The 22,060-nt window shown below is 46.2% G+C and overlaps 1 protein-coding gene across 2 annotated transcripts in view; it reads right to left on the bottom strand.

Moving 5' to 3' along the window:
* Positions 1 to 22,060, bottom strand: part of LOC147901077 (Pseudouridine synthase family protein) — a 135,760-nt gene that overhangs the window by 57,601 nt on the left and 56,099 nt on the right. For both annotated transcript variants that reach the window (XM_087376333.1, XM_087376334.1), the window contains one exon: positions 10,338 to 10,448. In XM_087376333.1, the coding sequence (XP_087232459.1) occupies positions 10,338 to 10,448 (111 nt within the window). The remainder of the gene's footprint in view (positions 1 to 10,337; positions 10,449 to 22,060) is intronic.

Below are 22,060 nucleotides of genomic sequence, written 5' to 3'. Positions count from 1 at the left end.
CTGAGAGGTGTATGATGATGTGGCCAAGCCCCATCGCCTGAGTACGTACTCTCTGTGTCGGACCCCCTCGTGAATGAAGGCCACGAGGCATCTCTGATCTGGGTAGGCGAGGAATCTGAAAAGGAGCCCGTAGCTGTCTCTTAAGACGCAGTGGTAGCGACCTCAGATCTCGTAGTACACTGGGCACCTGAAAATAAAATGCTCCTCCGACTCGACCTCCTGACAGTCGCACAATATGCATAAGCGATGCTCCCTAGGAATCGCCTCTGCTCTACCGCTCTCTATGCGGAGGCGGTGTGATGATACCCGAAACTATACAATGGAGATCCGTAGTGAGTGAGGCATATGAAGCTCGGTGTACCCCGGTGGTGTGATGAATCCCTCCTCCGAAATACGAAGACAGTAATCTCTGTAGAAACTCAGCTTCACTGGAAGCTCCCTCGGCTCTAACCAGGTCCTAAAGGTGTGTAGCTGCAGGAGATCCTCACGAATGACCTAGTTGGTGTGTGGCCCAATCACGATGGTGGGTGGAAGTACCGGAGGGGCATCCAAACCGTACTGAAAAGGAGGTATCCTATCGATGTGGAACCCTAGTCTCACAAACCATCTGTGAGTGCGTGCATACCAGCATCGCTCGTCTCCCTCTGCTGCCAGCCTCGGCCTGAATGATGTGATGTGGTACAGACGGTTTCCCCCGGATCATCCGTGAGAGCATGAGGATCTGCAGGCGCTCCACCCGTGTTCACTCTATCTCTGACATGTCAGGCCCCCAACAAGGGCTGCCATACATACCAACTGGTCGGACCAAGGAGTCGAAGAGAAGAGCCTTGGTCCGAGGGTCCTGGAAGTGGGAGTGGAAGCATTGTCTCTCTAGCTGAGCCAGTGAGGCGTACACCCTGCTCAATGTGGCCTGCATCGCTGGTCTCATCGTGAAGATCGGGCCGGAGAAAATGACCCCCAACTAAGTGTATGAGGATACGATCTCAACTGGTGACCCACTGAAAGTAAAAGTAAACTGCTTCCGTTGCATGTTTGCTCGAGAGGTGTTAAAGATCATGACACTGGTCTTGCCAAGGTTAACCTCCAAATCATGGGATAAACAAAAAGTTTGCAGTGCATCCAAGTGTCGCTAGAGCCCCTCGGGTGTGGACGACAAGAGTGCCACATCATCTGCATAAGGAAGAATCCTGATGATGATCCCGGCAACTGAGCAACCGGTCCCTCCGAACGTCCCCATGAAAGTCTCAAGCTCATCGATGTAGAGGCCAAACAAGGTCGGTGATAAGGGACAACCCCGTTTGACTCCTATGGTACTCAAGATCTCATTTGTCCAACCTGCACCTGTACGAACTCAGCCTGAGACTCTCTCATACAGTGCCATGACTGCCCAGATGATCTCCTAATCAAATCCCGGTGTCTGTAGGCGTGTGATGAGACGAGCTCGAGGTACTGTGTCAAAGGCTTTGTGGAAATCCACAAAGCAGCAATATACCCTCTCCTTCCGTGATCTCGCCTCCTCAATGACACTCCTGAGTGTGAGTATGTGATCCATAGTCCCATGGTCTCGCCTGAAACCGACCTGACCCTCTGCTCTGAGCCCTCTCATCTCAGCGAACAGTTGACCGACGCATCCAATACGGCTGCATAGATCTTGGACATCACATGTCCAATCATGATAGTCCTGTAGTTACTCGGGTCCATGGGATCCCTTGCCTTGTGGATGGGGGTGATGGTGTTGAGTGTCCAGGTGCGGGGGAAGCCAAGGCAAACATCATCATTGAATAGCTTTGCTAGGATCGGGACTAACGTGTCGATCCAATATGCGATAAACTCAGTGCATAGCCCCTCGTGATCCTTAGCTCAGCCATTGTGCAGTTTCAATGTCGCGTCCTTGAGTCCCCCTCTAGTGAACAACGTGCAAGTGGTGGGGCGACGTGTGTGTATGAGATCTGGAGTGGGCTGGTGTGGGACATTATAAAGATGGTGTGCATACGTGTGCCAGACTCTCGTGTCGGTGAGGGGTGATGGAGACCTATGCTCAAGGAATCTCCGCCAAGAGTTGTTGCTATACAAGATGTGCAGCAGCTCCTCCTCATTTCAACAAAGAAATGCATGCTTCTTCCGATGTACGAGACGTCGGTACTTACGTACCGTGTCTGGTGTGTTCGGGAGGTGACATTTGGTTTCAAGTCGGAGCTGTCAGCGATAAGCCTTGCACTCTGCATCGTACCAATTATTGCAGGGTACAAAACCAAGAGGTGGTGGTCTAGTAGACCGTGTGGTGTGGGGAAAGATTTGGAGGGCGGCCTCATGGAGTGTGCGACTAATCAGGGCAGCACGGTCCTCTATGAGTGGTATGTGATCGATGTAGGTTAGGAGTCTGTTTAGGCGTCTAGAGTAGGCGGGTGAGAGGCTGTGATCAAAGTGAATGTCGTGGTAGGTGTCGTGCTTCCTATGTGGTGTGTGTGGTGTGGCTAAGCGTGGGGCGGCGATAGTGAAGAATAGGTATGTGTGATCAGCTCCTAGAGGGAGTGGTGCTACGGTAAAGTTGGTGATACATGAAGTGAAGGTAGCGGATCCCATGATGTAATCTACTACACTAGTGCCCCCCCGTGTGGGAAGCAAGTAAAGCCACCTGAGGAGGGCCATAGGTCAAGCCCATTGTAGATGATGAGATCATGCATCCTGCCCAGATCAAGGAGCGCGTGTCCATATGGTGTAGTAGGCCCGTGTCGGTCCGATGAGGTCCTAGTCATACTTGCTCCGTCTAGGTCCATGTCTGGTAGCATGATAGAGTCGTCTCGGAAGTCCATGAGTGGTGCCTGGCGCATGCTCGTCCTGGCGTTGAAGTCCCCAACAAGGAGAACTTCCCCGCGGGCTGAAATGTCTCAGATATCCTGATGTAAGGGTGCATATGGCAATGTCTCACCCTCCACTCGTGCCACTCTAGCGAAGTGGGATGTGTCGGGCGGGAAGTAGCATATTGCTATGAAAAGGTCACGGGTGTCTATGCGTCGGATCCGGATCCACATGAATCGGGAGTGTGCGTCCTTCCTCTCAATGGAGATGGCTCCAACGAGGGAAGACTTGTACAATAATGCAACCCCGCCTGATCCTCGAACTCCTCCTGCATCCCTCGTCTCATCCCTGAAGGTTGACTCCCATGCGTAGCCACTGACTATCGGTAGTGGACGCTCTAAGCTCTGGTGTGTCTCCATGTAAAAGACTATGTCTTGTACTGTATAAGACTCCGAGAAGTTCCCTGGGTCTGACCATAAGGTACCATTACAGTTCCAAATGGTGCAATCTAGGGTCTCAGAAACCTGAGTCTCATAGGCCCCGTCCCCCTAGGGGGTACGGGTGGGAGCCCGATGGGTGCCGATCAACAACCTACCATCTCAGACCACGGCCCATTTTCCCTCCTTGCGGGCAACATCCCATTGCTGCAAAAGAACTCGTCGCTCCTCAATCTGTAGTGGTGTCAAATCCTTGTCCATGGACAGGGTGGGATGCTCTCGTAGAGTGGCTCGGCGTTGGAGTGTCACTAGTCGAGCATCTGAATCTCTGAAGCGAATGACTAGGGGCTGCTCTCGGTTGGGATCTCTCCCAACACGCCATACTCCCTCTATGCCATGGTCGGGGACCCCCATGGTGGTGGTCACAAAGGTGATCGCCTCCTCCATGGGTGTCGTAGTGGTGCTCGTGCTGTCTCGTGTGATCCCTCGTATCCGGATGTTAAGGGTCTTCAAAGCCCTCTGCTGCTGCTCCTGTATGGCGGCTAAAACAATTGCCTTTGCGGGCTCCCGTTTCACCACGTCTACCCATCTAGTCGTCTCTGCTATAGCCAACTGTATCGTGGCTATCTGTGCCTCCATCTCTATGACTCGGGTCCCTCCAGGCGCTGCTCTGAGGGACCCGAGCTCCTCTCGAAGCTGTGTGATGTTGTGCCTGAGTCCCTGGATAAGGGTGCCCTGCTCGTGTAAAATGCGGGCCTGCTCCTAGGTGTAATGTGTTAGCTCTGCCTGACGGGCCCAGATGCTGTGTATCTCAGCCAATAGGGAGTCCCAAGCATCTGGTGGGGGCCTAAGATGTCCTGGTCCCCAGGTGGGAACTCGATCTCGAGAGGGGTTGGAATGAAGGTGGGCTGCTCAGGTTGTACTGAGGGTGGGGACAGCATGATCTGGGCGGGGGAGTGGTATGTAGGAGTAGCGAGGCCAGACGAGGTGATGAAAGGTGGCTGACTGAGAGGTAGAGGTGATACGAGGGGAAAGTACTATGGAGCCGTGGCCGGTGGGGCCAGTGGTGAGGCTACTGGAGAGGAGACCTGTGATGATGATGCAGAAGAGGGGGAGGAGAGAGGTGGCATAGATGATGAGGCGGATGATGGTGGTGAAATAGTGGTGGTAACCATAGAGGTCGAGGATGTGGTGAGCGGCATGGGCTTTGGGTGGGCCCCTTTCTTCTGTGCCGCGAGGCTATCTACTGTCAAACCGCTCCGGTTGATGCGTTTGTTGAAGTCCTCCAGATTGAGTTGCTTTTGTGTTTTCACCTTGTCACCGTTCCCCTTCCCCATCTCCACGCATATGCAAATTTGGACCGAAGGGTCTCCCGCCTAGTCTCCTGTCCTCATCCCCTTGTTCCCATCATTATGGGGGAGGCAGTAGCGGGCAAAGAAGGGATTGCAATAGGTCGGAGCTGTTGGAGAACCCCCGCTCGCAGCTCCGACTTTTTTTTTTAATATATTAAAAACAAAAAGGGGGGGGCTGAGCGAGGGGTAGCGAGGGGGGAGCAGAGGGGTAGCGGGGGGGTAGCAGAGGGGGTAGTGGGGGGGTAGTGGAAGTAGTAGAGGGGTAGGGGGGGGGGGGGGGGGGGGGGGTAGCAGGGGTAGCGGAGGGGGTAGCAGAGGGGTAGCGGCGGGGGGGTAGCGAGGGGGTAGCGGGGGAGAGAGAGGGGTAGCGAGGGGGTAGCAGAGAGAGTAGGGGGTAGCGGGAGAGAGAGAGCAGGGGATAGCGAGGGGTAGCAGAGGGGGTACAGAGGGGTAGCGGAGGGGGTAGCGAGGGGGTAGCAGAGAGAGCAGGGGGTAGCGGGAGAGAGAGCAGGGGGTAGCACAGGGGTAGCGCAGGGAGAGAGCAGGGGGTAGCGCAGGGGGGAGCGGAGGGGGAGCGGAGAGAGAGAGAGAGAGACAAACAAGAGAAAGAATGAAAGAAAGAAAGCTTATTAAAGTCTTCGGAAGATCGATGGGTCTATGAGAAAGTGAGAAACCTGATACAAACTAGCTAAGGGGGTGGAGCTACTGAACTGTGCTTTAATCCTATGTCGGAGCTGCTATGTCACTGGCTCTGGGATTCGGTCATGCCTATGACCTGTAGAGGGGGGTCTATATAGTCCCGCTGGTCTATATAATCCGTGATCATGCTCCAAGAATAGTCCACCAAGGTATGCTCCTCATCTCTCTGAGATCGGAGTAAGCACTCACGATGCTTAACAGCCTCATGAATGAACGCAGCCAGGCACCTCTAATCCTGAAAAGAGGGAAAATGGGATAACAGCCCGGAGCTATCTCTGAATAGGCAATTAAAACATCTTCTGATCTCATAGTAAACAGGCATCTGAAGATTAAATGTTCCTCCGACTCAACCTCTTGTAGGTTGCACAAAAGAGAAAGAGAGAGAGAGAGAGAGAGAGAGAGATGTATTAACGTCTTCTAGAGGCTCGACATGCCTATGAGACAAAGTACAATCACAAAAGTAACCCATACAAGCCACTATGGCCTGAAGCAAAAATTCTCACTAAGGCCCTTCGCTAAGTACTAAGCACTAACCTAAAGCAAATACAACAAAGCAAGGTCAAAATACATAGCCCCGCACCAAGGTGGCTCTCCTATGAGCTACGAAAATACCACGTACTTGTGTCCTCCGGCTCATCTCTCTCGACGGTGGGGGGCATGGTCTCCATGATCTCTATATCCGGCGGGCCATGTGGATAGTGATCCCTCTCGTCGGGCGATCCCCTCCGAATATGGTTGTGATGGGCTGGACCTCCATCGTGCATGCCCTGGTCCATCTGTGCAACTCTGGCTGCGTCTCTCCACGTTGTCATCTCATCCCACTGACCCACTCATCCCTCATGTCATCTATCTCCTCCTCCTTAACTCCACTATGTCCAGGCGCAGAATCAAAGGTGTAAAAATCTATAACATGTCACTAGGCTAGATCTAGCTCAGTCGCACGTGCCATTGTCTCCTCCTACTCTCTGATGCGGTGCAATAAGGTCTCTCTACGCTGTCGCATCTCCATCAAATAGAGACCAATGTAGACCTGGTCCTAGAAATGAATCAGCTGGGAGAGAGGTCCAAACTGGTGTCCCTACTAAAATAAGAAATGGCATCTCCCTCGGATCTCATAGTATACAAGGCAAGTACACAATGCTCCTCTATCTCCACCTCCTCCAAGGTACATAGTCTACAAATCCATTGTTCTCTGGAGTCTCTGTGTACCTGTGACTCTCTCTATCTCAATCCTCAACTAATGGGACGAGACCCGCATCTGTCCAATGGATATTCTCAAGGCATGTGAAACTCATCTATCCTCCAAGTACTAGGGTCTGATAATCACTCCATCTACCAAGTCGTCGAGAGCATCTACGCTGAGCATCTACGCTGTACTCAGAGGGGGGGAGACGATCCATCTGGATGCCTTGGCTGCGAAACCATTTGGATATGCATGCGTACAAAGCCATGCTAATTCCCCTCTCAGCTAGGCGTATAGACGACTCCCTTGTGCCAATCTAGGTAGTCTCCCTCTAGGTAAGCCCCAAATCCTATGGAGAAAAGTGACCGTCTGGAAGATGGCATCAACCTAGAGTGGTGTCAGGCCAAACTCTGCCTGTATGATCTGGTGGGGGATTGAGGGTTTGCTCCGAATCATCGGGATCCCATCGTCACCTGCAACCTCTTTAAACGCCGCCACTTAGTCGATGCTAGATCGGCCCCCTAGAAGGGTGCTGCATACGATCTCACTAATGTGTCGAATAGCCATCCCTTCGTTGAGGGGTCCTAGAAATGTGCCTAAAAGCATAGTCTCTCTAGTCGAGCTAGAGCTCCCTGCCCTGCGTAAGTAGAGCCCTAGCTGCGTGAGTCATCATCGTGAATACTGGACCCGCAAAGACTGCCCCTAGGTAAGTGTACGACTGTACAATCTCCACTGGCTCCCTCGATAAGTGAAGTTGTATCGAAAAGAGCTACTCGTGAGGTGTTGAAAATCATATTCTTGGTCTTCCCAAGGTTGACTCAAGTCTCTCTCTGCAAAACACCTCTAGGGTATCTAGGTGCCACTGTACGCCCGCTGCTCAAGAAGATAGGATGACTATGTCATCTGCATACAATAATATATGTATCATTAGATCAGCTAGCAATGATGCCTCCCCCCCACATGGTCTATGAAGGTCGTGATCTCGTCAATGTATAGCCCAAATAATGTCTATGAGAGAGAAGATCCCTGCTTCACACCCCTATTGTGCTCTCAATTCAGTCTGATTGGCCTCTAGGAGTGTGTGCTCTCCCTCTGACCGACTCATATAAGCTCATCACTCCCCATATCATGTCTCCTGGGATGTGCATCTCCTCAAGTCATCTGATCATGCGAAATCGTGGGACTGTATCGAAGGCCTTCCAAAAGTCTACAAAACATGCATAGACCTTTTGCGAATCTCGACCTCACCTCCTCGATGATTGCCCGCAAAGTGAAGATGTGATCAAGGGTGGAGTGATGTCTCTGAAACCTAGCTTGTCCCATTGCCCTCTACCCATACGCTTCCGTGTAGGAGTTGATCTCTCTCTCTAGTACGGAGAGGGAGATTTTAATGTTTGTTGCAGATTGCCAAAAAAGCCTATGAGACCAAAGGAACTAAACTCAACATGATAGAATTGGGGGTGTCTATCAAACTTCCCGAGAAACAGGTAATGAAAGAAGAGAAATGTGATGTGTGTGTGCACGTGCACATGCGTGTGCGTGTGCGGGTGCGTGTGTGTGTGTGTGCACATGTGTATGTGCGTCTGCATGTGCGTGTATGTTGTGTGGGTCTGCATGTGCGTGTTTGTCATTGTTGCAATGAAACACATTTTTTATTTTTTGAAACGTTGCCAAACGTTTGGAAATAAAAAACGTGTTTTTTTTGCATTGGTTTTTGGGGCAAAAGGCCCTGAGGTCATTTTTTTTGCCTAATTTTTTAATCAAAACAGTCACGCTTTGTTGGAAAACACCTTCTTGGGCTGACTTCTGAGTGTATGAGCATATTAGATTGCTGAAATGTTTTCCTCTATGTTTCTTAGTGTTCTGAGGTGCTATTAGTGCATGAAATCATGCATTTTAGGTCCCAAGAATGTGACTTATATAGTAGGTGTATAATTTTTGGTAAAACATGCACTTAGGGAAACATTTGAATCGAAACGCATTTGGAAAATTTTGCAAATGTTTGGAAACGCGTTTCCAAACGTCTGGCAACTATGACACTATGCGTGTGTGAGCATGTGGGGAGATGTGCTAATCTAGCGTTGAACATAGGTATACTACCGTGTATCCCCAAGGGGTGCCATATGATCAGTGTCTCCCTGGCACTAGCAAGCGTGTCTTGCATATTGAAAACCTTGGTGATTAAAGCTGCGAGCATTGTCGTCCGTCCTGGTTGAGAGAGGGAAACCAAGATCAAGGAAAAGAGCTATGGGACTCCACTCTGATGTCCTAATGCAGTGGAGTAAAGCACGGTGCTCATCCTCAACTAATGTAGAGTCACAGCAAATCCAGATTCGGTCGACTGCTAATGGAGGCCTTAATGCTATATGCCATCATCCATTCTCACAACGTAATATGTGAGAGCTGGTGCAGATGGCGGCTACAACGCATTGGGTGGACCAGAATATTAGGTCTAAGAGGTTAGAGAAGTATGACTTCTGTCAAAGGTTGGGCTGATCTATCAAGAGTAGTATAGAGACTTGGTGTGGTACTCCGAAGTGTAAAGCCTAGTGGTTTTTAATTGGCCTTGTAGTTAGTACTTTGTACTTAGGCTGTTAGGATGATGCCACGTGGTAGTTTTGAGGGAATTCCCATATGCACACTTGTAAAATAGCCTGCCCTAATTTCTATCAAAGGCTTGGCTGTCCCACATGCAGTCATCTTATGATTGCACTTCCATTCATTGAATGAAACTAGATTGTACAGCAGAGCCAATTGCTCAGCTGGAAATTCAAAAAGGAGTGACCCTTTTTCTGTCCTAATGCAGCCCATCACACGTCACTATGTTAAGTCCAGCCCATGACTTAACAATTTTCCAAATGCTAAAAGGTACCTCATTCTACCCTACGCATTCTCCTGCTTAATTTGGCAATTTCTGATCTAGTTTTGGGAGGTAGTCTGGTATAGGTCTCACGGGGCTTCAACGAGTTAGAACTAGTTAGAGATAGAGCTAGTTCGGTTTCAGTGGTGTGGGAGCATAAAAATCATAGGATATTCTAGAAACAGAATTTTGCACTTTAAGCCAAACAGGCAGTTCTCAAATTTGCTTGAAATTCCTGGAAATCTTGCTCCAAATCCAGTTTTCTCGTCACCAGCTGAGTCACATCTTCGACTAGAAGGGTTGTGCAAATCATTTCTGCCATTAGAGCCGTAATTTTGGAGCAGGATGCCTCTCTGCCAGGCGCAATAGACAGATACCTTGGATTTTTCATACAACTGGGAGCCTACAGGCCCTTATTTATAGACTAGGCCAGCCAGCTAGAAAGCATGTGCTTTCTAAAAGCTGGGCCTGCTTTTCTTGACAAAAATAGGCGCTTTTCTCTAGAAAGCAATAGCCTTCTTCTCAAAAAGTTTCCCCCCTTGCCACGTGCTTTCTTCCCAAAATTGGGCGTTGAGTCACTTTTGTTGCTCCAACAGAAGCTTGTTACGATGGTGCCTCTATGAGGCGCCTTCAAGGAATATTCAACTTAGAATTATATTACTCTAGAATTCAATATATTCAATTGATTTCTACTTCACCGCCTTATTTAATATGAGGTTCTTTGTACATTTGCTAGTTTGTTTTTCAACCATTGCAACAAATTCATTGAAATATTGAGAAAAGCAGATACCGACATTCTAGCTCTCTTGCATAAATACTATAATCCAGTTAACATGTCTCTTCCACTGCCTTCATATTATAAATAGGTATCCCAGCTTTTACTTTGTATGGTTTTCATTTACTAAAAATTGCTGCAAAGAAAAGGACATTTCAAATCAGACATATTGTTGCACTGTGATAACTAGGAAAAATCATTTGAGGCATCATCAAGAATGTTGGCAACAAACCTTAATAGCAGAGAACATGGGTGGAATTTGCATTATGTCACCAACAAAAGCTTCCTTTGCATGTTGTATTTCTGTGTCTGTAATATGCTGCCATGGCTTTCGCTCATTCACCTGAACATGAAAATATGCACACGATCAAGGATCTTTTTAAGCATTTGAAGGTTTTGATCTAAGTGTTTCCATGCATGTCCCAAATGAGCATAGGACAAAGCTTGAAGTGAAACTCATAGCATACACTTTAGAGTATCCATCAATGGAGGGAAAGACCACATGATAAAATCAAAGTAAGCATTCATGGGAAAAATTCAACAACATCGCCCCATGAAAACCCTATTTTGTCCCTTTGTACATTAGAAAAAGCAAAGAAGATATGAAGAACAATAATGGAGCTTCCTAAAAGTGTAGAAATAGAGAGAGGAAGGCTAGAAAACTTACTTGAAGGAGAAATTAAAACATTTTCTCCTCCTCCTCATAGGTTTGAAGCTCTCAATCTCAAAAATCACCATCACAAGAAGAATAAAGCGAACAAAATAGTAAGAGGGCGGAAGGGAAGGTGAAGGGGGGGGGAGGGGGGGGGACAGGGTCTAAGAGGCACTCCGAGGGCCAAAGATAGAGGTAAAATCTCAAGGATGCAAAGAAACAGGAAATTAATGAAGGTGTGCTGTGATTCAGGTCGCCTCTTGGATAGCTGACTCTTTTTATTAATTTCAGTTTCAATCAAAGGTACTTTTCTATAGAAAAATGGATACAGTGTAGAGTCAAAGGTTACGGGGCTTACAACCCAACCACCTTTATCAGTTGAGATGGGTTTCTAGAGCACAACACCTAGGAAGTTGTTGAAGCCACAAAGGACGTGCTGGCAATCATAGATATGAAACAAGGAAGAAGAGAGCTAGGCACTCAATAGCAGCTTAGAAGCAAATATTCTTGCACTCCACCATTGTACAGCAGCAAAATTTCAACCATTCAAAATTGCAGGATGTCCACCCCACAAACAAGATGACACATACTTTCAGAAAGGATGTAGCATTGCTTTTTATTGATCCACAATTGTGGAACCGCACAAGATCTACATAAACATTTTCCTTAACTTTAAAACTTATAAATTTCATTATGTTTCTTCCCTCATCCTACTTCAAGATTACAGTCCTAGGTTGCAAAGTCATAAAGGAGGGAGAAGTTTTCAGCCTGCTAGGTATTCCCATGGGTTTCAGATGCTCAATGAAGGACAGATGGGACCGAGTAATTGACAAAGTCAGAGACAAAATCACCGAATGGCAAGGTCTACAACCAACTCTGTCCAGAAGGAAACAGGACTTGTTTCCCACATGGCAAGGGGACAAGTACAGTGGACTACTTGCTAGGTCCCTTAGCCTTTGCCTCACGGATACACGACTTTGTTGTGCCTCCTCCCCCAGTCAGTGCTGATAAATCATACCTAGCCTTTTGTATCTCTTCTACCATGCCAACAGTCACAAGGAGGACCCCTCCCACGCTCACTCATGTCCAGATCCACTTTGACTGTGCCCTTGATCCAGTGTCTATAAGCCACCTAGCTCGAGAGCTTCAAGCCCTACTTGGAGATGATATAGGCCTCGCCCACGCCTCTGACACTCGTCTTAGTGGTGCAGGACCCTACCACCAAATCTTTCCCCATGAGTCAATCTGCACGTCCCAGTCAAAGATGCCTTAAAACCCTCGGTTCAACGATGAGTACAAAAAGATGAGAGCTCACCTCACACGTGAGCGAGCCCTAGGCCATCTGACATTAGCTAAGGCACAGTGATCTCACGCAATAATTGACACATCATAAGAGTCGGATTTTCCTCTCACACAAAATGGATCAGGTGATCAGATCATTCCGAGGGGGAGATCCTAACATTGGATGGGGGCTTTTATCAGAAGGGAAGCCACCTATTCCCATCATAGACCCAAATACTTGGCACACATACGCATGCTCTCTCTACGATGTAAGCACCACCCGATATATCCTCTATGCCCAGGCCCACTGCTTGTCATCTATTCACTTCACAGAATGTATGTGATGCAGTCTGTCAGCTCCATAACAGGAGGGCACAGGATCATGGACTACAGACTGAGCACTTCGCACATGGGCAAGAGGCCTTGGCTCCGGTCAGGCGCGGATGTTCACCCATGCGGTATGTCACAGCTTCCCACCTGCTTGGAGCAGCACCACTATTGTAACAATACACAAAGCAGGGGACCCCCTAGACACTAGGAACTACCACACTCTTATGATTGGCCACACTTTAGCCAAGATTTATAGATCAATACTAGAGAGGGAGATCAATGGCCACACAGAGACTCGTGGGCAGCACGCACTAGGGCAAGCAGGATTTCGGACACAGCACTCCACCCTAGACCACATTTTACCTTGAGGACTATCATTGAGGAGGCGAGGTCGAGATGTCAAAAAGTCTACGCTTGCTTTGTAGACTTACAGAAAGCCTTCGACACTGTTCCACGATCCCACCTAATCAGAAGGCTGCATGAGATGCAGATTCCAAAGATTATGGTTTGGGAGAAGGTGAGCCTATACGAGTCCGCTAGAGGGGGAGTTCGCGCCCCAAGAGGTCTATCAGATTGAACTAAGAGCACGATCAGGGTGAAGAAGGGATGCCCCCCTCTCACCAACTCTCTTCAGGCTCTACATTGATGAGATCACATCCTTTAGAGACCGCCTCAGAGGCGAGGGATCAATATTGGTTTACCTCATGATCTAGATACTCACATATGCAGACGACCTGATTATCTTTAGCAGAGGGATTGCAAAGACATCTCGAATCCCTAGACGTGTTCTGCATAGAGAGAGTCCTGAGAGTCAACCTTGGGAAAACCAAGATTATGATCTTCAACACCTCACGTATAGTGCTTCACCGACACAGCTTCACTTACCGAGATGATAGTGCAGTCCTACACATACCTGCAAAAAACATTCACATGGCCAGTTTTCACATGGCCAGTTTTCACAATGACCCATGTAGCCGGAGCACAACTCAAACTAGGACGGGGTGCCTTGGCCCAACTAGAGAGGTAGTGCTTCCAAGAAAATTTACATGATCCACCAATGAAGGTTGGCTTTTCGACACCCTATTAAGGCCCACTGCCATGTATGAAGCACCTTTTTGGGGAGTGATCTTACTATGGCAGATGGAGGAGATCTAAGCTACTACAGGTGACTATGGGATGTAGGATGATTCGGAGTAAGCCCTCAATTCCTCATCCAATAGTCCAGGTGGCATACGCCATGACACCTCTCCAAGTTGATGCCATTTTCAGAGAGTGACATTCCTCGACAAAGTTGGGCCCTACCCCACTAGAGATTACCAAGGCTCGCACTAGAGTCATCCAGGCAACTAGCAAAGAGTGGGCTTGATACAGTATATTATGTACGCATATCCACATGGTTTGCTAGTCTCACAGTATCCAAATGGACCAGCTTCCCCTTTCAGTACAACATGGATGCACCACCTAAGTCGATCCCACAAGATGAGATTAACCATATCATACAATTAGATCTCCTCCAACTCCATACGTCTCGGACTTGGGTGGGGGGGTGGGGACTAGGAGTTCCCCACCAAGATCCAATTCTATCGCGACCACTTTTTGAGAGTATCGCAAGATGAACTCGTCATCAGAGACCGAAGGCATTTCACATATTTCTATGCATTTGAATCAGCTCCAGGACATAGTGGGGTGGAGGAGGAGGAGTTAGCTAATATGAGGGCAGGATTGATCAGTAGAGAGAGCCGACACAATACTGTCGAGCGAGGGACGCAGAGACCACACACGACACAGAGAGTAGCCAGAGCACATACAATCGAGGTTAGGCCTATCTCAGGTCTCCTCAAAGAGGACCACCAGAGACAAGGCATCACTCTTGATATAGCCCATCGGATCCAAAGATTGAGGAGACCACGTCTTCCACAGCACGAGACAGCTCGACAAGCACAGATCCAGGATATTCACGCAGTCCACCGAAGAGCCACTACAGTGCCAAGTTTCGGCTTCTAAGTCTCAACTTTCAGTTTCAATTTGTATGTGAGTTTTGTCTGAGCTCTTTAGCTCTTTAGCTTAATATTTCACTCAGTAAGGGCCCTAGAGCACCCTTTGCTTCAGCCCTTCGAGGCTTGTATGAGTTATTTTCGCTTGGTGTACTTTGTCCCATAGGCCCGCAAGGCCTTCCAAGAATGTTACAGATCTTCTTACACCTCTCTCTCTCTCTCTCTCTCTCTCTCTCTCTCTCTCTCTCTCTCTCTCTCTCTTCTCAAGTTTACAATGATGTAAATGAAAAGAAAGCAACATAATGTTTTTGGGGCAAAGAAGGTAACAGCAAACAATGTCAGAGGGTTGACTATGCTGGAAATATCGCCATAATTTATGGCAGTGACCAATTTATGACTAATAAGTGCGTTAGGGGCACTTTTCCCTCATTAGAGGTTTTTCTCCCTAACCGCAACCAATATACCGAACTACAGTTAGTAGTTAGTGGTTGGGTTAGTTAGGGTTTTGCAACTTTGACAAAACCCCTAGTTTTGTATGTTGTGTATCTCTCTTTTGCAATACAACTGATGTTGCTCTCCTTCCTGCTCACACCCTTTTGTTCACATTTGGTATCACAGCCAGCTAGCTCCAGGACTTGACGTCCATTTCTCCCTCACCTGCCTCTGCTCTTGAATCTAACGCCCATCGTCAAGTTTGCCTCACGTCTATCGTGCCCTTCATGAAGTTTTGGAATTTCGTGCCCGACCTGCTGCTCGCCATACGTCCCGTACAACCTGCCGCCACCCGCCGTACAACCTATGCCACCCGCCATACAATTTGCGCCACCTACCATACAATCTTCGCGTCAATTGTCCATACAATCTTACGCTGTCCGTACCTACCTACATTTCGTGACATTGCAAACATATGCCATCTTTTGCAATGTCATTTTGGGAGTTCTTGACATTTGCAGGACATTTGGGTGCATTTTGAGCCTTTGATAGGCTGAGACAGTAAGCTGTCCTTTGGTTTTGGACACCCATTTACCTATATTTTGGGCTTTTGGATTCTTTGCAGGTGTTCTATAGAGAGATCCAATAGAGATTCAAGTCAATTTATGATTGTGGGCTGTTGCAATTTGAGCCATTGATTGGCTGTTTTTCCAGAAGTGCCCAGTTTGCATCAATATCCCAGTAAAGATTTGTGTTGTGCACCTTCATTCCCAGAAAGGGAATTTTTTGGTTGGTATTTGCTGCAATTTCTCTGGCAGTTATGGCCCAGAACAATCCCAATGAAGTGTTTGGAGTCCTCACACAGGAGGATAAGTTGGATGGTACCAACTACTCCCTATGGAGTTTTATGGTTCGCAATATCCTAGTTGGCAAACACTTACGGGACTATGCCAATGGGGATGAGCCATGCCCAGGGAATGTGGTTGCACCTACCACTCCTCCTCAACAAGGTGGAGGAAGGGGTAGAAGACAAGCTCAAGATGGAAGACAAGTGCTAGATGCAGCGGTAGCTCCTACACACGATCAGAAAAGGTGGGATTCGCACGATGCACTAGAGTTGACTCATACTCATATGGATAAGGGTGACTCTATGTCTGAGCACCTCACTAAAGTTCAGGAGTTGAGAGAGCAATTGTTGAATATTGATGAGATCATTCTAGATTCAGAGATGGTCACTACCACTCTGAATTCTCTACCTAAGTCTTATCTTGGCTTTCACACCTCATTGAATTTGTCATTGAGGGGGGGTGGCAACCCTCTCACTTTTCATGAGTTGATAGGACTTTTGTTGCAGGAAGAACAAACCAGAAAGAACATGGCTTCACGAGCTGGTGAACATGCGATGCTTTCGAAATTCAAGCCCAAAGGAAAGGGGCAGCATAAGCAGCATGCAAATCAGCCTTCACATCAGTATAAAGCTGATTCTGGACAGCCTTCTCACAAGGCTAAGAATGATGCATAGAAGCCCAACCAAAAGGGTGTTTGTCATTATTACAAGAAGCCGGGTCACTACATTGGGGAATGCAAGATAAGAATTACCAAGGAAAAGAAAAAGGATTCTGGTATGGCTGTCACAGATTCAGCTCCTCATGCACATGATAGTGGCGATGCTTCAGCCAACTTAGAAGAGTATGCCTTTCTGACTTGTAGTCCTGATTTTGAGGTGGTTGCTCCTGATATTACAGCCACCTCTGAGGATGACTCTTATGCTTTTCTAACTTGCAGCTATGATCCTTCTAAGGATTCGTGTGCTTTCAATGTCAATGAGACATTGAATAATTGGTACTTTGATAGTGGTGCCACCAAACATATCACTTCCGGGAATTGTTTGTTTGATTTTATGCATCTATCACACGTTGGAAAAAGGGACCTTGTGCCAATAATTCATCTTATTCCGTTCATGGCATTGGTGAGATTGTATTTACAGCCACAGAGGGCACAAATTTCAGAATTCATGATGTGCTTTATATACCTGGAATCAAGAAAAATTTGTTTTCAATGTCCCCTCTCAATAGAAGAGGATTTCAGGTTGTCTTTGAAGATGACAAGTGTGTTGTCCGAGATAGGGAAGGTGACTATGCCTTGAGACTATCTAGCATACTATTTCGTGGTCTTTTTCAGCTTGATGTTTTTGAAAAAAGACTAGATGATGCACTTGTAGTTTCTTCTCCCACTAATGCTATGCAAAATGCAGAGTTATGGCATGCTAGATATGGACATATGAGTTATGGCAACTTGAGGACACTAAAACATTCTATGGTTGATGCTTTGCCTCCTTTGGAGTCACCTCCCCCTCATGCATGTGAAGGGTGCATACTTGGGAAGATGCACAGGTTTCCCTTCAAGAAAGATGGTGCAGTACGAGCTGTTCGAAAATTGCAGCTCATTCATAGTGATGTCAGTGGTCCCATGAGGACTCCTGCATTGGGTGGTTATCTCTATTATGTCACATTTATTGATGACTACTCAAACTACACTTGGGTTTATGGTTTGCAGAAAAATCAGATGTATTTAAGCATTTTCGACACTTTGTTACCAAGGTTGAGAATGAAATAGGCCTCATAGTTCAAATTCTACGCACAAATAAAGGGAATGAGTATACGTCTTATGAATTTGAGGCTTATTTGAAATAGAAGGGCATCACACATCAGCTTACAGTGCGGCTTACCCCTCAACAAAATGGAAGCTGAGCAGAAAAAACAAACTCTTATGGAGATGGATAGATGCATGCTTACATGCAAAAAGTTGCCTCACCAATTTTGGCTTGAAGGTCTCATGTGGGCCAATTATGTTGTGAATTGGGCTCCCCTTTGCGAACAAAAACTCCTTATGAAGTTTGGCATGGCAGAAAGCCTTCAATGGATCATTTTCGTGTCTTTGGATGTGTTGCATATGCCCATGTGCCTGTTGAGTTTCGACATAAGCTGTCCAACAAGGCAATTAAGAGCATATTTGTTGGGTATAGTGCCAAGAGCAAAGGTTGCCGTCTCTACAATCCTGCTTCACGCAAGATTTTTGTTAGCAGAGATATAATCTTTTCTGAAAAATCAGTGCATGCACATGCTGACTTTAATGTTCCACCTTATTCCATCTCAAATGATGTTTTTGAGGGATTGTTACCCATTGCATTGGGTTCTAGAGCTGATATCCCTACTGAAAATCAGATTTTACAGCAAGCTCCTCTTGTTCCACATGCCCCGATTCAGCCTCAAGCTGATTTAGTTCCACCACAGGCAGTGGAAGATGCCGTCAGCCAGGAAAGGACAGAAATACAAGCAGCAAAATCAGTTCCTCGTTCACTGCTTCAAACTCTCACGGAGAGTAGGCTTGATGCTCCTTTGGCTGGCAGAACTCGTAGTGCATCCAAACATGCAGAGGGGTCACATTTTGTGGATTCAGTTTTTATTGGTGCACTTCTGGATGAAGAAGAGCCTGACTCTTTTGAGGAGGCCCAGGATAATGTGCATTGGATGAATGCCATGAAGGATGAGTTGCAGTCCATTGATAAGAATCAAACTTCGAATCTTGTGGATTTGCCACCACGGAAGAATGCCACAGGTACCAAATGGGTTTTCAAGGTCAAGCGAAAGCCAAATGGGTCTATTGATAGGTACAAGGCAAGGCTGGTTACAAAAGGTTATGCTCAGAAAAAGGACATTGATTATGAGGAGACTTTTGCTCCTACTTCCAGGATGACTACTATCAGGTCAGCAATTGCCATGGCTGCACATTTTGATTGGTGTGTACATCAGTTGGATATAAAAACAGCTTTCCTTAATGGAGACTTGTTGGAAGAGGTTTATGTGAAGCAACCTCCCGGTTTTGAGGTGTCAGGTGCAGCCCATAAAGTATGCAAGCTGAATAAGGCTTTGTATGGGCTGAAACAAGCTCCACGAGCTTGGTATTCGAAGATTGATGCCTTTCTGACCAGCAAGGGTCTCACTAATAGTCCAACTGAAAGTACCCTCTACATCAAAAAGGATGGGGGAAATATTTTGGTCATCATTCTTTATGTAGATGACATGCTGCTCACAGGTTCAAATGAAAGAATAATTGCAACAGATTTGAGCATACTTCATTTCTATTTGGGGATCCAATTCATACAAGAGAGAGACGTGGCATCATTATGTCTCAATCCAAGTATGTGCGGAAGCTATTGGATCACTTCAGGATGCATGATTGCAAGCCCATAGCCACTTCCATGGAGCCAGGGCTGAAACTTACTATGTATGATGAAGGTGAACCGGTTGATGCCACACTTTACAGCCAGGCTGTTGGATGCCTAATTTATCTGCGCAATACTCGGCCTGATATTCAGTTTGCAGTTTCATAAGTGAGCAGATATATGCACAGCCCAAAGACTATCCATTGGCAGGCTGTAAAACGCATCTTTCGTTACTTGCACGGCACTAAGTCTTAGGCTTGATGATTCCCAGGGGGGGTGACTTGCAGGTGCCTCCTTACAGTGACTTAGATTGGGCTGGAGATTATGACACAAGGTAGTCCACTAGTGGTAATTGTTTCTTTTTTAGTAATGCTTGCATTTCTTGGTTGAGCAAGAAACAACCTATAGTGGCTACCTCCTCATGTGAAGTTGAGTACAGGGCAGCTTTCATAGCAACAGTTGAGTGTGTTTGGCTGCATCGTTTAGTGGCTGATCTTCATCTAGCATTGGAGGGTCCTTCTCCAATTCTCACTGATAGTTAGAGTGCTACTGCAATTCCCAAGAATCCTGTGTTTCATGCTCCCACGAAGCACATTGAGGTTCATTATCATTGTGTCAGAGAGAAGTTGCATGCAAGGGAGATCAATATGATCTATGTCTCCACACATGACAATGTTGCAAACATCTTCACCAAAGCACTTCCACGTGAGAAGTCTGAGGCATTCCGCAATGCTCTCAACTTATCTCCTTTTGGTAATTGATCTTTTCCTTGTACATCATCACATTGGCACTGCAGGGGGGTGTTGGAATTATCGCCATAATTCATGGCAGTGACCAATGTATGACTAATAAGTCAGTTAGGGGCACTTTCCCCTCATTAGAGGTTTTTTTTCCTAACCGCAGTTAGTATACCCAACTACAGTTAGTAGTTAGTGGTTGGGTTAGTTAGGATTTTGTCACTTTTACAAAACCCCTAGTTTTGTATGTTGTGTATCTCTCTTTTTCAATACAACTGACGTTGCTCTCCTTCCTGCTCACACCCTTTTGTTCACAGACTATTACTTAACATCTGTTGTGTTAAGCATGTGTATGATATTGGCATACTCTTTGCATCTTTTCCATAGCCTTTAGATGTCCTCCTTGTTTGGAGAAACTCTCATGTTATTGTTACCAAAACAATGTCAATGCCTTGCACATACATTTGTGCTACCTCATCGTTGTGACAAGGCATATACATTTTTGTATATTCTTATTGGACGATTTGGACCGTACGTTTTGTGATTGTTGATCCACCTAACAAGGACGATCAGGATGCCAAGGAAGAGATGCAAATTTTCACAATAGATGACTTCCTCCCCTAGCTCTTAAGCCAAGTATGTACAACCTCCACAAGACACTGACAGTTTAAGCACTTCAGATCATTACTCAAACATATACGTGCGTGATCCAGCTTTGATGTGGAGGACATTAAAAACTTAGCACACGATGAACATGATGGGGTCGATGTGTCATTAGAAGATCATGCAAAAGAATTCATCCAATGATTCACATAACTAACTACATAAAACAAGACGCATGGGTGTATGCAAGCACTGCTCTTCAACGTCCAACATTGAACGCAGGTGAAGCTATGAGAAGAGAGTACTCAAGTGAGAACTAGTTCTATGGGTGGCACGTGTAGAGTAACCCGAATTCAAAGGAAAAGTGAATTAATGCTATAGCCCGCCCCTTTTAGGGACAATGCTAACAAATTCGTTATGTTATACTCATCTTTCAAGAGTTCATGCCGTACGCCTCATTCAAGAGTTCATGCCATGCTCATCTTTCAAGAGTTCATGCATTCATGAATTATATTCTGGTTTAAATCCAGCTTCTTGTATGCTAAAGTTTTATACACAATTTCCATGCACTACACTATGAAAACTCAAAGTGGCAAGTTTGCACGAGAGTTTATCTTAGAATAGTCATTATCAAGACTTATATAAATGCTAATTCCAACCTCTATTTCAATGCTTATATCGATGCCCATCTATCTTGTTTTTAAAAAAACAACGTAACATCTATACTGGGTATGTAACACTAGTACCCATTCTAAGATTCCTTCTAATAAATGTTTCAACAAAAACTATTTTGCATAGTAATAGGTACCTCCACTACATTGCAAAATATCTAATTATTTTTTGTATTCTCGGAATCTAAACATTTTCTCCTATTTAACTTGACCTTTGTATTTCTCTTGTATGTTACCTTTAGTATCTCTAGTTGTTGTACCAAATACGGTCTTTTTCTCATCTTTGTCCAAAGGGGACTTTCGCATAGGGAAAAAGTTACCAAGCGTACATATACAAAAGAAGTACAAAGTTGGCCATTTATTTGATCATAATTAAAAAGTTCTTTATCTAGTTTTAAATATGGTCAAAGACTTCTTGTAATTGGACAAAGCTTTGACTTCGTCAAAGACAATTGACTCCAATCAAGAAGGCCTGACTTCGATTCGAGAGACTTGGTTTAGGCCAAGAGGGTTGACTTTAGTCAACCAAGATGTTCCACCGTCAGTTGGAGAGAATTGGTTATAATTAAGGCACCTTGACCATTGGCCTCCTTAATTATAGTCAAAGAGGGTTTGACCTCAGTCAACCAGAGAATTATTGTTTGGTGTGCGCTTTGGTTTGCTTGGTGGAGTCGCCCACAGAGACTAGGATTAGTCTAGAGATTATTTTTAGCATGCAAAAGGCTAACAATTAATGGGTGTCGTGGCTATGTGCATTTAAGTAATTGCTGCAGGTCTTCAAGAGTGGTTTAATATCCCAAGCTTATGGAGCCTAGCAAGCAAACAGGAGTTGTTCATGTGACCCCAGGCTTGGAAGCCTCCACAGCTGCCAATCTATTTGGCATGTGATAGTGATGGCTAGGAAAATGACACATGGCGCTTGCCATGAGAGGAGAGATGTCTCCCATTGTATCATGGGTTTTCTCACATTTATAATCAGCTTCGAGCTGTAGATATTTGAACTCTCTGTAAATCTTTCATTTTGAGAAAT

Source organism: Dipteris shenzhenensis, chromosome 6 (genome assembly GCF_047967505.1).
Source record: "Dipteris shenzhenensis isolate YYH24624 ecotype China chromosome 6, Dip_SZ_1.0, whole genome shotgun sequence".
NCBI lineage: Eukaryota > Viridiplantae > Streptophyta > Polypodiopsida > Gleicheniales > Dipteridaceae > Dipteris > Dipteris shenzhenensis.
The sequence above is the reverse complement of the archived record's forward strand: the minus strand, read 5'-3'. Positions and strand labels throughout refer to the sequence as shown.